Source organism: Callorhinchus milii, unplaced genomic scaffold, assembly GCF_018977255.1.
Source record: "Callorhinchus milii isolate IMCB2004 unplaced genomic scaffold, IMCB_Cmil_1.0 Scaffold59, whole genome shotgun sequence".
In the NCBI taxonomy this organism is placed as follows: Eukaryota; Metazoa; Chordata; class Chondrichthyes; order Chimaeriformes; family Callorhinchidae; genus Callorhinchus; species Callorhinchus milii.
Genome location: NW_024704800.1, coordinates 69,609 through 86,133, shown reverse-complemented (window position 1 = coordinate 86,133; position 16,525 = coordinate 69,609). Strand labels below are relative to the sequence as shown.

At 47.5% G+C, this 16,525-nt stretch overlaps 1 protein-coding gene across 1 annotated transcript; it reads right to left on the bottom strand.

Moving 5' to 3' along the window:
• Positions 1-7,175: 7,175 nt before the first annotated feature.
• On the bottom strand, positions 7,176-11,072 carry nudt22 (nudix (nucleoside diphosphate linked moiety X)-type motif 22; the record flags this gene model as incomplete). The annotated part of the gene is given in 5 exon segments (XM_007884557.1): positions 7,176-7,492; positions 8,297-8,390; positions 8,922-9,019; positions 9,567-9,674; positions 10,570-11,072. Coding segments are annotated over 5 exon segments (891 nt in total). The 3' UTR covers positions 7,176-7,393.
• Positions 11,073-16,525: the final 5,453 nt, after the last annotated feature.

Genomic DNA, 16,525 nt, shown 5'->3' with positions numbered 1-16,525 from the left:
TGAATTATTATTATTTATTGTGGATTATTATGGATTAATAATAATTATGGATTATTATAAATTATTACTAAGTATTATGGATCATTATCAATTATTATGGATTATTATTAACTATTTTGTATTATTATAGATTATTATTAACTATTTTGTATTATTACAGATTATTATTAATTATTATATATTATTATTAATTATTATGGATATTTTATTGTTAGCAAATGCCCAGTTACTATACTCGACAGTAAAATCCTGCAATGTGTTTTGAGGCGTTTCAGAGTTAAAAATGCAGGTTCTTTCTTTTTCACACCAGATGGTGCTGTGGTTCCACCATCAACAGTCTTTCCCTCCACAAACACTGATCCAAAAATTCACTGCCTGAACTGATCTTGTTTATCTGTGATTAAATATTTAGCAATTTTACCATTTTGCTCTGGGTGTACGGCACAGTGGAAAGATGGGGAAATAAAACCACATTATNAAAAAAATTACAACTACAATCTTTGTGACTGACACAGCGCTTACAAAATATAGTCATCACATTTTATAGTAAATCCTGCGAACCACTTTGAGGCATCCTCTAATGTGTAAGGTTACAATGTAAGAATTATTAGAATCATGTCAAAACACTTCTCAAAATATACTGTAAATTGAATTAACTATATTTTGTGGGTGAACCACTGCAGCCAATTGTGCAAAGCTCAATTTATGTCATTATCAATGTGCAAGCAAACTCTGATATATAACAATCCTTGCATTTGATATCACGCCTCATCATGTCGTCAAGATGTGTAACGTGTAGTGACTGTATTTTGTGGGTGAAACGCGGCAGCCAATTTGCGCACAGCTGTGCGCCAGAGCACAGTTAACCAGCAAGAATGCTGCCAACTACAGGTTTGTGATAGCAAAGAGATCTGAGAGTATGTCAGAGGAATTTGAAAATAGCTTGATGTATCACCAAGGGACAATACAGTATCTGTGCTCAGTGAGTGTGGTTACTCTGCTCTGGAGACCTGTATTCAAACCGTTTCTACAGCACCTGTTTGTCTCTTTCAACAGAGCTGAACAGCCAACGGTGGCTGTGGTGGCACGGAGAGCGGACACGGTTATGTGACAGTATTTGTGTGGAATGTTAATGTTTGTGGTGCGTGTGTGTCTCTGAGCTGACAGTCTATCCAGCGACTGATTCAGAGCTAAACTCCCGATTTAGTGAGTTTGTTTTTCAGTCAGGTGTTGGAATTTAAGTTTCCATTAGATTTGGGTTAAAGGGCAGCGTGTTATGGGGTCAGTATTCCCATCACCCCAGTCCTCACCAGGCCCCTGTGGCTCCCAATCACAGAACAAATTGACTTCAAGATCCTCACACTCATCTGCAAATCCCTTCGTGCCTGGTCACCTCCCTACCTGCTTATTCCCCACTCCACTACCTGCACAACTGGCTCCAGCCTCCGGCTTGTCCCTTGTCCCCTCCGCTCCACTATCGGCGGCCGTGCTTTCAGCCACTACACCCTGAAGCTTTGGAACTCTCTCCCTAAATCCCTCCATCCCACCCTCTCCTTCCCCTTATTCAGATCACAGCTGATGAACTTCCTCTTCGACCATGCTTACAGTCACCTCCTCCCTCCCCCCAACGCGGATCAGGCTCGGCACTGTTAAGCGCTCTCCTAGGCTACCCTCCGTAAAGGGTGCTGTTGTTGTTGTCAGGTGCAAGTTTTGTTACATTGGCCTTTTCCCTATTTTTCCACTAATTTTTTTACTTCCAATTTTCTCCTAAACTAAAGCGGGTTATTTCCCTTCTACTGGGGACTGTTCCATGGACAACCTGAGGAATCTCGCCACAAGTTACCATTCTTCATATCTGAGGCTTCACACAGGTTTTGAAGGTTGGAGCTAGGGGAGGCCGAGACTTAGTCCTCCACACAGTGACTCAGATACTGAGGCTCAGTCTCACACACAAAGGCTAAGTGGCTCAGACGCAGACGGAGTGGCTCAGTCTGATTCAGAGATTCATTCCCAGATACAGTGGTTTAGCCCCACATCAAACCATAAGCGCCTCGCAGACGTTTCTATTTTCCATTTTGAAATTCACATGTGGTCCCTACTGATGCCCTGAAGGGGTTTATTTCCTCACCCCATGCGGCATGTTGCATTGAGTTGCTTTTGTGAAACAAAATATTATGGCCCCACGCATGGAATAAATCCACAAAGTAATTTAATGATTTGCTAATATCCCCCAACAGCAGCAGAGCCTCTCACAAGGATTAGCAAGAATTTAATCGTTTTATGGAGAAAACTGCAGCTTTAAGCAGAATTTTCTGCCTAGTTTAAGATGCCTGCATCCTCACCTTTATAGCTTCATTCTGCTGAGAAACTGTCTCCCTCAATCCCTCCGCCTTTTCCCCTCCTTCCCCTCTTTTAGATCATGACTGAAGAACTTTCTCTTTGACCGTGCTTACGGTCACCTCCTCAGGGTTGTGAGACACTACCCTGTGTAAATGCGAGGTCTTGTTGTTGATGATGGACCGGACAGGATAATTCTGTTGATACAATTGCTGTATTTTTACCCTCCGGACCTCGGTTTGTATGTAGCACAAATTGGGACCAGCATCTTCTCTTTAATGCTGTAAAATTCCTAAATAGGAATTTAGGCTCACCTTCTCACTCATTTACCGCAGTAACATCTTAAAGTCGCAAAGCACTTCACAGGCACATGTAGTGACTGTGTATCAGGAGGCAAATGAGGCAGCCCGTTTGCACGCAACATAACAGCAAGAACAACAACTTGCATAGCGCCCTCCATGCAAGGCAGCGTCTCAGAGCGTTTATCAATGGCGGAGGCTGACTCCGAGCCAGAGTGGGGGTTGGGGGGGTAACCATAAACCCGGTTGAAAAAGGTTTTCAGGCAGAACTTAAAAAAGGAGAGAGAGGGGGCCAAGCAGATGGAGAGCAAAGGTGAATGACCAATTTATCTGCAGCTTTAAGCAGAATTTTCTGCCTAATTTAAATGGCCTGTTTAAGCAAGATGTTAAGGGCACTATATAAATGCAAGTTGTTGTTGCTGTTGTTGTTATTTGATTGATGACCAAAGGAATCTTTAACATCCACCAGAGCAGGCAAAGGGGAGCTCAATTTCATCCGAAGGACACCACTCCCATAATATTGCAGTGGCGTGTCAGGCTAGACTGTGAGCTCACGTCAGTAACAGTGATCTTGAGCCTACAAATCATCTGACCCCATAGATGAGAACGCTATCGAATAAGCCAGGCTGACACCTTATAACAATGGAAAGAAATAAAATAGATAATGCCTTGGTTTGGACTTCTGTAATTAGGCAGAATTAATTAACACAAGTAATCCAGGATTTAGGACTGTGACAAGTGAGATGTGTGTGTCACAAAAGGTCGTCCCGTCCTTAAACCTGAGTGGGGTTTAAGCAACAGCGGAATTCATGTGATTGAGGTGGTTGGTGTGGGCCCAATCCTGAGGCTCACACTGGGATTTACTCTGGGGCACTCTTTTTCTGGTAGCAGCAGGTTGTTGACATTCTACTGTAATAACTTTTATGATAATAATTCTTGCATTTGATACAGTGCCTTATTATGTCTGCGAGGCGTCACAAAGCGCTTCACAGAAAATACTGTAAAGCGAATTGACTGTATGTTTTGGAGGCATCCGATTAGCAAGCTTGCCTTGCAAGGACCCAAGTTCGATTTCCTGGCAGAACAAAATCTTAAGCAAGTTTACTTACTCGACATGCATGCTTCTGTTTACCTAGTAGTAAGTAGGACTACCTAGCACTGCTGCGCACAATTGGCTGCCATAAGAGACATGTCAACGACATAATGAGGCGCTATATGAAATGCAAGGATTGATATCATTATTATCTTTAGAGTCTTGGATGGGGTGCAGAGGGTCAGGGGTTCCAAGGTGGGAAGAAGAGTAAGATCTGTAAAATGTTGGGAGACATAAGGGAGAGATTTACACAATGATTTTTATAAAATTCATTCATCAGGTATTTATTATGTGGCTCAGTGGACCAAGGTAGTTTACTGTAGATTACAGGAAAATTCTGTGCAGGAGATCTATGTTAGAGATTGAAATCAGGCGGGAGGGATTTAATTCACACATAAGTGTAGGTTTGACCCTGCAAAGTATTTTTTAATGCTATGCTTCTTGTTTTCTCCGAAAAGAATTGCAGCTTTTAAACTTTCAGTCTTCTTTTAATGTTTTTGGTCATTTCGGAGTGAAATCGGCAGGCAGTTTTTAATACGAAGTTAGTGGAAATCCGGAATTCTCTCCCAAAAGGTTGTGGATTATAGCTGGATCCATTCGTATTTTCAAGACTGAGCTGGATACATGTGTGTTAGGTCAGGGTATCAAGGGGTTTGGGGCAAAGGCGAGTAATTGGAGTTGAGATACAGATCAGCCATGATCCTATAGAATGGTGGAATAGTCTCAAGGGGCTGAATGGCCTCTTTTTTTCTATGTTCCTATGCTGTACTTTTTTTCCCATGCTTATTGAGAAGAAAATGTAAATGCATAATAATAATAATAATCCTTACATTTGTTATAGCGCTTATCATTTGATCAAGTCATCTCAAAGCACTTTACAGGATATACTGTAAAGTGTAGTGACTTGTAGCCATTTTGTGCACAGCAATGCCCAGCCATGAAGTGAACAACCAGTTTTATCTGTAGCATTTTTGGCCAAGATGTCGGAAGAGAGAAACTCCCTTCTCTCTCTAAATACTGCCATGGGATCTTTAACGGCCGCCTGAACAGCCAGATGGGACCTCGGTTTGACGTCTCATCCGAAGGACAGCGACTCCAACAATACAGCGCTTCCCCGGAAATGCACTGGAGTGTCATCTTAGACTTCCGACCCCTATTACCACTCCCAAGTAACTGTAATAGCACTAATGTAGAAGAGAGAGGACCCAGGTTTGATTCCCAGGTGGGGCAAAACCGTAGGCAGGTTTCCTTACTCCACACACCGCTGTTTACCTAGCAGTAGGAATTTGGTTAGTCGATTGTAATAATTCCTTCAAAAAACAGTTTCTCCCACAAAAAAACATGGTCATTGCACTTTACAGTACATTCTGTGAAGCGCTTTGAGACGTCTCAACAACGTGATAAGGTTCTGTATGAAATGTCAGGATTATCATTATTATTTCCAGGCTGTTCTGAGCTGCTCCTAAACCCAGCGAACGGAAACAGTGGGAGCGTGCAAGACTGCACGTTCTCTCGGACGCGAGAAAGACCGGCATGTCCGGAATTCAAACTAAGCGTAATTCTTGTCAGTCAGGCATTTGGTAACCAAGGAGATTAAATAGTTGGCTGGATAAAGCAAGGCGCTTTTCCTTGAAAGCTAACTAGATTCGAACAGGAGTTCCTTAGACCAAATCTATGTTGTAGCAATGTAGAGAGGTCGTACTGGAGCCTTGCATCATTACAAAGGAGACATGTGGAGTTGTCTTTATTTAAAAGCATTTCTGAAATTTAAGTCTGTATCATTAATGACAATCCAAGCCCAGAGAGCACAGAGGAGGATAGTTTCCAGCTAACTGTCTCGTAGAAAGAGTTTATGTTTTAAAACGCTTTTAGCTGCGGACAATTCAAAGCGCCTTTCACAGTTAATTACTGTCAAGTGTAGTAACTGCTTTTGTTGGTTAATGCAGCAGCCAATTTAGCAGCAAGGTCCCCATACACATTCGCACAGTTATGAGATGAATGACCAATTCATCTGGAGAGCGTCAGAGCAGGTTTGATCCCCGGGCCTTTCAAAGTTATCTGATCACAGCTGTTGAGAAATGGGTCAGAAATAGAACAGGGTTTGTACTCCTCGGAAGAGGAGGAAGCCATTCAGCCCCTCAAGCCTGTTCCACCATTCTATTAGATCATGGCTGATCTGTACCTCAACTCCAAATGCCTTCTCTTGCCCCATTCCTTTGATACTCTGACCTAACAAACATCTATCCACCTCAGTCTTGAAAATTTGGATGGATCCTGTTTGCAATACAATGATCCCTACAGGATGTTATTATATATTATATAGTGCAGCAGGGAAGAGGACATTACAGCAAGGCTTGCGTGTCCTAAACATTAGTGGAGTGATCAGAAGAGTGAGGGTGCAGAAAAGTCGTGTAGTGGTTAGAGCACTCGCCTCACAAGCGAGAGGACCCGGTGTTTGATTCCCAGACAGGGCGAAACTTTAGGTAACTTTCCTTACTACACACGCTTCTAACCCTAACCTTAACCTATTAGTAAGCAGGAACATGGTTAGTTGATTGGCAGATCGCTTTTCCGGGGATAATAATTCCTTCAAATTTATTTTGTAATCCATGATTGTTGGGCGCTGTGGGACACTGCTGTGCGCAATTGACGTGTTTCGCCCAAAAACTACACAGTCACTTCAATTTACAGTATATTCTGTAAAGCGCTTTAAAATGTCTCAATGACTTGGTAAGGTATATCAATTGCAAGGATTTTTATTATTATAATAAGTTTATTGTTATTTCATTTTAAATAATGCTACAATTACCAAATTGTATTTTGATCCGAATCAGGTCGGAAATAATAAATGAGACACCATTGCATTTCTCCATCAAACAGGACAGAGAATGGAGTCAGATATTGGGCCCATCACCCCACCACCTGCCCCAACCCCTTCCTCTCTCAATAATCTTTCCAGCTCAGCCTCCATTGTCTTTCCCCTCCAGCACCACAACAAGTTGCGTCTTTCTGTTCTTACTTGATGTGGTTCAGAGAATTGTGGCCCTGATTTCCTCCCCCCACCCCTGGCTCCCCCCACCCCTGTGTGTTGGCAAGATGTCACTGTGCCAATGCCCACAAATCCAGTATGATACTTAAAACTCAAGCTATAACCCAGAAGGTGTGATGTTAGGTGAGGACAGGAGGAGGTTGAGTTCCATAACGAAGTGATCTTAAAACTCCATTCCCTTCACTCCCTTAAGTCTCCATTCACTCACTGCGCAGCAACAGATGTAAATAATCCCTTCAAAAAAATTAATCAATGATAATAATTTGGTCATTCAATCCTTCAATCCACGACCGTTTGAGGGACACTGCTGTGCACAATTGGCTGCCGAGTTTCGCCCACATAAAATATACAGTCAATTCGCTTTACAATTCGCTGTGAAGCGCTTAAGACGTCTCAAGACGTGATAAGGTGCTATATCATCTGTAAGAATTATTATTATTATGAAGAACTGTGACCAAGTCGGTGCCTTGAACACACGAGGAAGGAGCTCTTTGCAACTAAAGGTGTTGTTACTTCAACAGACAAGTTTCTTCATCACCACTGCAACAGAGGAAAGTTCTCTTCAGGAGATATGTTCAACCATTTCAGCAGTCCCTGAGAGAGCATTAGCCATTGTCAGTCCAGCTGAGGACGAACCAGTGAGTAAAGTTTCACACCACCCTTGGCCGAAGGACAGAGCTGCTTCCATAACCACTCTTCGGTGAGTATTACATCCTGTGAAAGGCAAAGTTTAAACCTGATGAGAATCCGTGTTAGTTACACTAACAGCAGAGTTACTCAGCCTCCTGCTTGTCCCTCGTCCCCTCCGCTCCACCATCGGTGGCCGTGCCTTCAGCCACCACTCCCCGAAACTCTCACTCTCTCCCTCAATCCGTCCGCCTTGCCCCCTCCCTCCCCACTTTCCAATCCTGCCTAAAGAAAGACCTTCCTTTTTGATCGTGCTTATGGTCACCTCCCTCACCCCCTGGTTCAGGGAAAGAGTCCGCCACTGTCAAGCGCTCCAGGACTCTACCCCATGTGAAGGGCACTGTATAAATGTTGCCGACAAAAGTTGTTGTTACTTATACAGGTTGACCAAAAAGTCGATACCATTTATTTTAATAATAATTAATTATAATTTGGTCACTCAATCCACGACTTGGATTTGACTTATCATGTCGTTGTGATGTCTCAAAGCGCTTCATAGAATATACTCTAAAGTGAATTAATTGTTTATTTTGTGGGCGAAACACGGCAGCCAATTGAAAGTGATCCGCCAATCGATTCACAACCGGTTTCTATTCACTGCTGGGTAAACAAAGGCGTGTGTGAGGAGTAAGAAAACCTGCCCAAGGTTTCGTCCTGGCCCGGGAATCGAACCTGGGTCCTCTCGCTTGCGAGGCGAGCACTCTTAACCACTATGCTACATGACTCCACGAATTCCGTATTATATGCTACTTATTGACAATCTTCCATTATCAGTGCGATGTTTGCCCCAGTATCCCCCCTTCCACCGCCCCCTCACTGGCTCTCAGTTACCTCTGCTTTGACGAAGACAATGCTGGTTGATTCATGAGCCTCAGGGCCTCCAATCAGATAGTTCTGCCTCACCTCCTCCACCGTCAGTTTGCACCTGAGCATTGAAAGCAGAGAATGGTACCTCACTCTCAATACCCACATCAATATATCCGTGCAGAACAGCGGGGGTGACAGCGGCCATTAAACAGATGGAAAGGAAGGTGATCTCTTTGAAAGAGCTTCAGTTAGCATTGGTTTACAGCGGGTAGCTTTCAACACCACATCTTCCTAAGGAATCCATTCCCATTGCTGGATTGAGCTTTGCATTATAATAATAATAATCATGATCCTTACAATTAATACAGCGCCTTATCACGTTGTTGAGACATCTCACAGCGCTTCACAGGATACACTGTAAAGTGAATTGACTGTATTTTGTGGGAGAAACACGTCAGCCAATTGCGCACAGCAGCGTCTCCACAAACAGCCGTGGATTGACTGACCAAATTGTTAATTTTTTTTGGAGGGATTATTACCTTCAGAAAAGTGACCTGTCAATCGACTAACAACCAGGTTCCTACTTACTGCTGGATGAACAGAGGCGCGTGTGTGGAGTAAGGAAACAGAAGCGCAAAAAGCACTGTACCTCACATAAAATTCCGCACTGGGCCGACCTGCACTTCGATTATTTTGGGCAACTCCCAGCAACACAGGCCTGCTCAGGCATGCCTCGGGAATATTCACCTGATGAACAAACAATTTATGTAGCATTTATAAAGCGTCCTTCTCTTAGGGTAAGGTCTGAGTGCGGATAAAGTAACTGTGTACCTCACAAGCCCTATTTCACTCGAGATAATAATAATAATCCTTGCATTTGACCCAGCACCTTATCATGTCATCAAGACATCTCAAAGCGTCTCAAACAAGATACACTTAAAGTAAATTGACTGTGTATTTTGTGGGCGAAACACAGCAACCAACTGCACAAGTACAGATTGAGATCCTCAAGTACAATATTATACAAGGGATGATATTCAACAACTTGCATTGAGATAGAGCCCCTCACGCAGGGTAGCTTCCCATAGCGCTTGTTCATCAATTAATTAATTATTATTAATAATAATAATCCTTGTTTTTGATATAGCACCTCATCATGCCATTGAGACATCGCAAAGCACTTCACAGAATATATTGTAGAGTGGATTGACTGTAGTTTGTGGGGTGAAACGCGGCAGCCAATTGTGCATAGCAACGTCCCACAAACAGACGTGGATTTGTTTTGAACAATTACCTCATCCCTGATCTCTCCTAAAATGGAGGAAAATAGCTCCTGGACAACCAGCTCCCTTGAGAGGTGCTCAACACGGATGGCTTCTTCCGGAATGTTTTTCACAACCGCCTGCAACAAGAGAAAGCAGAAAGCAAGCGGATGCTAAACATAAACCAGGCACCAACATTCTGTATACAGAGTCCTTGTGATGTATTGATTAGAGCACTCGCCTCACAAGCAAGAGGACCTGGGCTTGATTCTCAAAGCGCTTCATAGGACATACTGTAAAATGAATTGACTGGATATCTTGTGGGCAAAATGCAGCAGCCAACTGCACACAGAGTGTCCCATAAACAGTTGTGGATTGAGTGAACAAAATTTTTTAAAGGGATTATTACCCCAGGAAAAGCGACCAGCCAATCGACTAACAACTGGGTTCTTCCTTACTGCTGGTAAACAGAGACGTGTGGAGTAAGGAAATTTGCCTAAGGTTTCGCTCCACCTGGGAATCGAACCCAGGTCATCTCGTTTGTAAGGCAAGTGCTCCATCCAATAAGCAACAGGACTCCACAAGTATAGAGGGGTATAGAGGAGAGGACTGGTGTGGAGTGCAACTACGTATAAATGGGCCAAATGAAGTGTTTCTGTACCATATCATCAATAAACTTTCTAGTCCATTTAGTGCAATTTCAATCTAGACAATGACTGATTTGATTAGTCTCAAAGCACTTCATAGAATATACTGTAAAGTGAATTTGACTGTATGTTTTGTGGGTGAAACACAGCAGCCAATTGCACACAGCAGCGTCCCACAAAGAATCATGGATTGAGTGGCCAAATTATTATTATTATTCACCCCCGGAAAGCGATCCGCTAATTGACTAACAACTGCGAGTGTGTGGAGTAAGGAAACTTGCCAAGGTCTGTCCCGCTCGGGATTCAAACCCAGGTCCTCTCGTTTATGAGCGAGTGGCCTAACCACTGAGCTACAGGACTCTTCTGGACGTCTTTGGTTAGTACGAACCTTGGGTTCTGGGTGACCACCTGGAATATCGACCTGTCCAGCTGCCTCCGCTACCTGCTGGCTCCTTCTCAAAAACACAAAGTACCCATCCTCTGTCTGTAGCATAGCGCCAACACCAAGTGGCTCAGCCAAATAGGCCTGGCTGTCCCCAAAGTCCTCCAGACCCTGTTGCTGTAGGAATGAGGAATCTTTTGACCAGTTTGTCCCAATGTAGTCTTTGTAATCGGTCAGGCCCAGACAGAAGGTCAGGATTCCGTTTTCCTGACTCATCGAGTGAATGCGGAATTTGGCTCCGTTAAAAAGCCATTGGTTCTCCAGGCAGCGCTCCCCCCATATCTCCTCGATCTTCTGTTCGTAGCTCGGCAGCACCCGGCGGTTGTACTTGGAAGAGATGTCAACTTGGACTTTATCCTGGGTCAGCCCTTCCTTGAATGGGCACTGAAACATCAGCGAGATATCTGGATCCTCATCCATGCCTTTCTTCAAGGCCATTGCCCCAAGTTCTGACAGGAGAAGTAAAAGAGTTAGAACCTGGTAGCTTCATTCTGTAGCATATTGGATACAAAACTTGCCTTGCAAGCGAGAGAACCCAACAATAACAACAACAACAAGATTGCATTTATAGAGCGCGTTTCACGTCGGGAGGACGTCCCAAGGCGCTGGACAGTTGGGTCTGGAGTTGGAGTGTGGGAGGGAAGGGGTGGGGGTTGGGTGCAGTGACCGCGGAGCGGATTCCCTTGGTTTTGGATTCAAGGAAATCCAGCATCTCCTCGCAGTGAAGGTTGGAGGAGATGACCTGCGCGGGGTGGGGGGGGGACGGAGAAGTCGGGATGTGGTGGAGAACAGAAGCCTGAGGTTGTTCTTCGCCTCCAGGATTATCCTGGAGTAGAAGGACGACTTGGCCGAGGCTAGAGTGGAGCGGTAGATTTTGAGGAGGTCCAGCCAGATTTGTCGGTGGACCGTTAGGCCAGATTTGACGCAGGTGCGTTCAGCGGCCCACACCTGGCTCTTCAGTGAGCGGAGGTGGGTGGTGAACCAGGGGGAGGAGCGAGAGTAAGAGACAGTATGGGAGGTAATGGGGGCAGAGTGTCGAGTGTGGAGGAGAGGGTGTTGTGGAGGAGGGTGAGAGCAGAAGAGGGGTCAGTGAGGGTTGAAGGCCAGAGGGAGAAGAGTTCAGAGGACACCAAGGCAGCGGTTAGAGATTGTGGGGGTACTTCTTCCAGGGGCGGTAGAAGATGGTGGTGGGTCTGGTGGAGGTAGGGAGGGGGGGTGGAGGTAGTGAAGGAGATGAAATGGTGATCGGAGACAGCCTTATCGGTAATGGTGACACCCAAGACACTGAGGCCCCGGGTGATCACCAAATCGAGTGGGTGGCCGTTAACATGAGTGGGAGAGGTTGAGCAAGGAGAGGAGGGAGGAGAAGTCTGAGGAGGTGGAGCAGGAGGGGGTGAAGTGCAGGTTGAAGTCGCCCAGGATGATGAGGCGATTAGAGCAGAGGCAGAGAGATGTTAGGAGGGTAGAAATGTCGGAGATGAAGGTGGGAGAGGTTTTAGGGGGCCAGTAGAGGAGGAGGATTTTGAGTGAGAGATGGGAGGGGTGGGAGAGGGTGAGGTGCTCAAAAGAGGGGAAGGAGCCAGAAGAGTAGGGGGATAGGGCAAGTGGTGTCCTTGAGATAAGGGCTACACCACCGCCAGGGCGGTTGGGGCGAGGGATGTGGTGGGAGGTGCAGCCGGGTGGTGTGACCTCCGTGAGGGGGAAGGTATCGCTTGGGGTGAGCCAGGTTTCAGTTAAGGCCATGATGTCAACGCTCTCATCAAGAACCCAGATTCGATCCACGTCTTCAAGACATCTCAAAGCGCTTCACAGAATATACTGATAAGTCAATTGACTGTATACTTTGTGGACGAAATGTGGAAGCCAATTGCGCACGCAGTGTCCCACAAACAGTCGTGGATTGAGTGACCAAATTATTTTTCGTAGAAATTATTACCCCACCCCACCCCAGAAAGTAATCTGCCAATCGACTAACAACCAAGTTCCTACTTACTGCTAGGTAAGCAGAGGTGTGTGAGTGTGTGTGTGGAGTAAGGAAACTTGCCTAAGGTTTCACCCTGACCCGCCCAGGAATAGAACCCAGATCCTCTCACTTACGAGGCGAGCGCTCTAACCACAACACCAAAGGGCTCCACATAATGGGTCACTGGGAGGCCAGGAGCCAACTATGAAACAGCTGGATTGTGTAATGGGAAGATAGTTGCCCCGATATTCTGGAAAGAATGTGATTAGCCTTGTTCATCCAATCTTCGCTTGTCATCTTCTGGCCATAAACAGCTTTAAACTCTCAAAACCCTCAGCTGCGGACAGCAATAACAGCAGAAGTGTTGCACGTAATCACAGCATTCAGTCCAAATTGCTCGGCAATCAGGGTCAGAGCTGTAAGACGCATTCAACATTGTTCCTTTAATTACATTTGCGAGCGGGGTTCCCCTCTACACTCCAGTTAGATTAAAAACAAACAGCCATTAACATTCCCGTAAGCAGCCACTTACTGACCCCCTTCCCAGCTGGGAAGCTTCTAGGATTGGGATGAACTCAATTGATGATTTCCATGGAACCTCTCCGATTGTGGTCCAGGACTGGCCCTCAGCTATTTGAGCAACGCTTTAACTGTCTCTCCCATTGGTGCTGACTTGTGCAAAATTTGGTTTGTCTGGCCTTAATTTGGTCACTCAATCTACGACTGCTTGTGGGACACTGCTGTGTGCAATTGGGGTATGAGCAGTGGAGTGGGGACTAGTTGGGGTAAGAGCCGGGGAGTGGAACTAGTTGGGAAAAGAGCGGGGGAGTGGGGACTAATTGGGGTAAGAGTGGAGGAGTGGGGAATAGTTGGAGAAAGAGGGGGGGAGTGGGGATAAGTTGTGGTAAGAGCAGGGGAGTGGGACTAGTTGGGGTAAGAGCGGTGGAGGGGGATTAGTTATAATAATAATAACTCTTGCATTTGATATCACGCCTTATCACGTCGTTGAGACGTCTCAAAGCGCTTTAAGGAACCTACCGTGAAGTGCATCGACTGTATTTTGTGGGCAAAATGGGGCAGTCAATTAATAATAATAATAATCCTTGCATTTGATATAGCGTTTTCACGTCGGGAGGACGTCCCAAAGCGCTTCACAGAACACAATGTAAAGTGAATTGACTGTATATTTGTGGGCGAATGCGGCAGCCAATGGCGCACAGCAATGTCCCACAAACAGTCGTGGATTGAAAATGACCAATTTATTATTGTTTTTGGTTTTGGAGGATTATTATTATGCTCTGTGTGGAGTAAGGAAACTTGCCCGAGGTTTCGCCCTGTGAAGTGAAGTGACTGAGTTTGTGGGAGAAACCCAGCAGCCAATTACACACAACAGTGTACAAACAATCGATGATTGAGTGACCAAATGATTATTTTTTTTGGGGGGGGGTGAACGATCCACCAATCGACTAACAACCAGGTTCCTATTGGTGCTGGGTAAACAGTGTGTGTGTGTCTGTCTGTGTGTGTGTCTTTGTGTGTGTGCGTCTGTGTGTATGTGCGTCTGTGTGTGTGCGTCTGTGTGTGTGTGTGTGTGCGTCTGTGTGTGTGTGTGCGTCTGTGTGTGTGTGCGTCTGTGTGTGTTTGTGTGTGTGTGCGTCTGTGTGTGTTTGTGTGTGTGTGCATCTGTGTGTGTGTGTGTGTCTGTCTGTGTGTGTGGAGTAAGGAAACTTGCCTAAGGTTTCTCCCTGACCCACCCGGGAATCGAACCCCAGTCCTCTCGCTTGCGAGGCGAGTACTTTATGAAGCATTGACCCCACTGCATATATACATATATATAACTGTGGACGCTATATAAAATGCGGAGCATTATGTAAGTTGAAGCAAAGTGGGTGTTACTTGTTTTGTGTTGTGTGGGGAGAGTAATTCAGTTAATATAATAATATAATAATATCAGTTAATATATTAGCAGATGAGTTTCAATGTGGAGAAATGTGGGTAATGCATTTTGGTAAAGAATGAGGGGCAATATAGGCGGTAATACAATCTTAAGGGGGTGAAGGAACAGAGAGACCTGGGGGGGCAGGTAAATGAATCCTTGAAGGTGGCAGTACAGGGAGATAGGGCTGTAAAAAGGGCATATGGGACACTGGGCTTTATAAATAGGGACATAGAGTACAAGAGTCAGGAGGTGATGATTAACCCACATAAACACTGGTTAGGCCTCAGTTAGAATACTGCCCCAGTTCTGGGCACCGCACTATAGGAAGGATGTTACGGCATTGGAAAGGGTACAGAGGAGATTTACGAAGATGGGACCAGGAATGAGGGACCGTGATGATGAGGAACGGCTGGAGAGGTGAGGATTATTCTCATTGGAGCAGAGAAGGTTACGATCACGGCTATGGGGAGAGTGGGGGAGTGGGGTTGATCAGGGCTGTGGGGAGAAAACGGGGGAGTGGGGTTGATCAGGGCTATGGGGAGACAGTGGGGGGGGAGTGGGGTTGATCAGGGCTGTGGGGAGAACGCGGGGGGAGTGGGGTTGATCAGGGCTGTGGGGAGAAAACGGGGGAGTGGGGTTGATCAGGGCTGTGGGGAGAGAACCGGGGGAGTGGGGTTGATCAGGGCTGTGGGGAGAGAGTGGGGGAGTGGGGTTGATCGGGGCTGTGGGGAGAGCGCGGGGGGGAGTGGGGTTGATCGGGGCTGTGGGGAGAAAACGGGGGAGTGGGGTTGATCGGGGCTGTGGGGAGAAAACGGGGGAGTGGGGTTGATCAGGGCTGTGGGGAGAGAGTGGGGGAGTGGGGTTGATCGGGGCTGTGGGGAGTGCGCGGGGGGAGTGGGGTTGATCGGGGCTGTGGGGAGAGCGCGGGGGGAGTGGCGTTGATCGGGGCTGTGGGGAGAGCGCGGGGGGAGTGGGGTTGATCGGGGCTATGGGGAGACAGTGCGGGAGTGGGGTTGATCGGGGCTGTGGGAGAGCGCGGGGGAGTGGGGTTGATCGGGGCTGTGGGGAGAGCGCGGGGGAGTGGGGTTGATCGGGGCTGTGGGGAGAGCGCGGTGGAGTGGGGTTGATCGGGGCTGTGGGGAGAGCGCGGGGGAGTGGGGTTGATCGGGGCTGTGGGGAGAGCGCGGGGGAGTGGGGTTGATCGGGGCTGTGGGGAGAGCGCGGGGGGAGTGGGGTTGATCGGGGCTGTGGGGAGAGCGCGGGGGGAGTGGGGTTGATCGGGGCTGTGGGGGGGGGGCGGGGAGTGGGGGGGAGTGGGGTTGATCGGGGCTGTGGGGAGAGCGCGGGGGAGTGGGGTTGATCGGGGCTGTGGGGAGAGCGCGGGGGGAGTGGGGTTGATCGGGGCTGTGGGGAGAGCGCGGGGGAGTGGGGTTGATCGGGGCTGTGGGGAGAGCGCGGGGGAGTGGGGTTGATCGGGGCTGTGGGGGAGAGCGGCGGGGGGGACGGGGGGAGTGGGGTTGATCGGGGCTGTGGGGAGAGCGCGGGGGAGTGGGGTTGATCGGGGCTGTGGGGAGAGCGCGGGGGAGTGGGGTTGATCGGGGGTGTGGGGAGAGCGCGGGGGAGTGGGGTTGATCGGGGCTGTGGGGAGAGCGCGGGGGGAGTGGGGTTGATCGGGGCTGTGGGGAGACAGTGGGGGAGTGGGGTTGATCGGGCTTGTGGGAGAGCGCAGGGGGAGTGGGTTGATCGGGGCTATGGGGAGAGCCTGGGGGGAGTGGGGTTGATCGGGGCTGTGGGAGAGGGGGGGGAGTGGGGTTGATCGGGGCTGTGGGGAGAGCTCGGGGGAGTGGGGTTGATCGGGGCTGTGGGGAGAGCTCGGGGGAGTGGGGTTGATCGGTGCTGTGGGAGAGCGCGGGGGGAGTGGGGGGTTGAATCGGGGGCGTTTTGTGGGGGAGAGTAGCGCGGGGGGGAGTGGGGTTGATCGGGGCTGTGGGGAGAGAGCG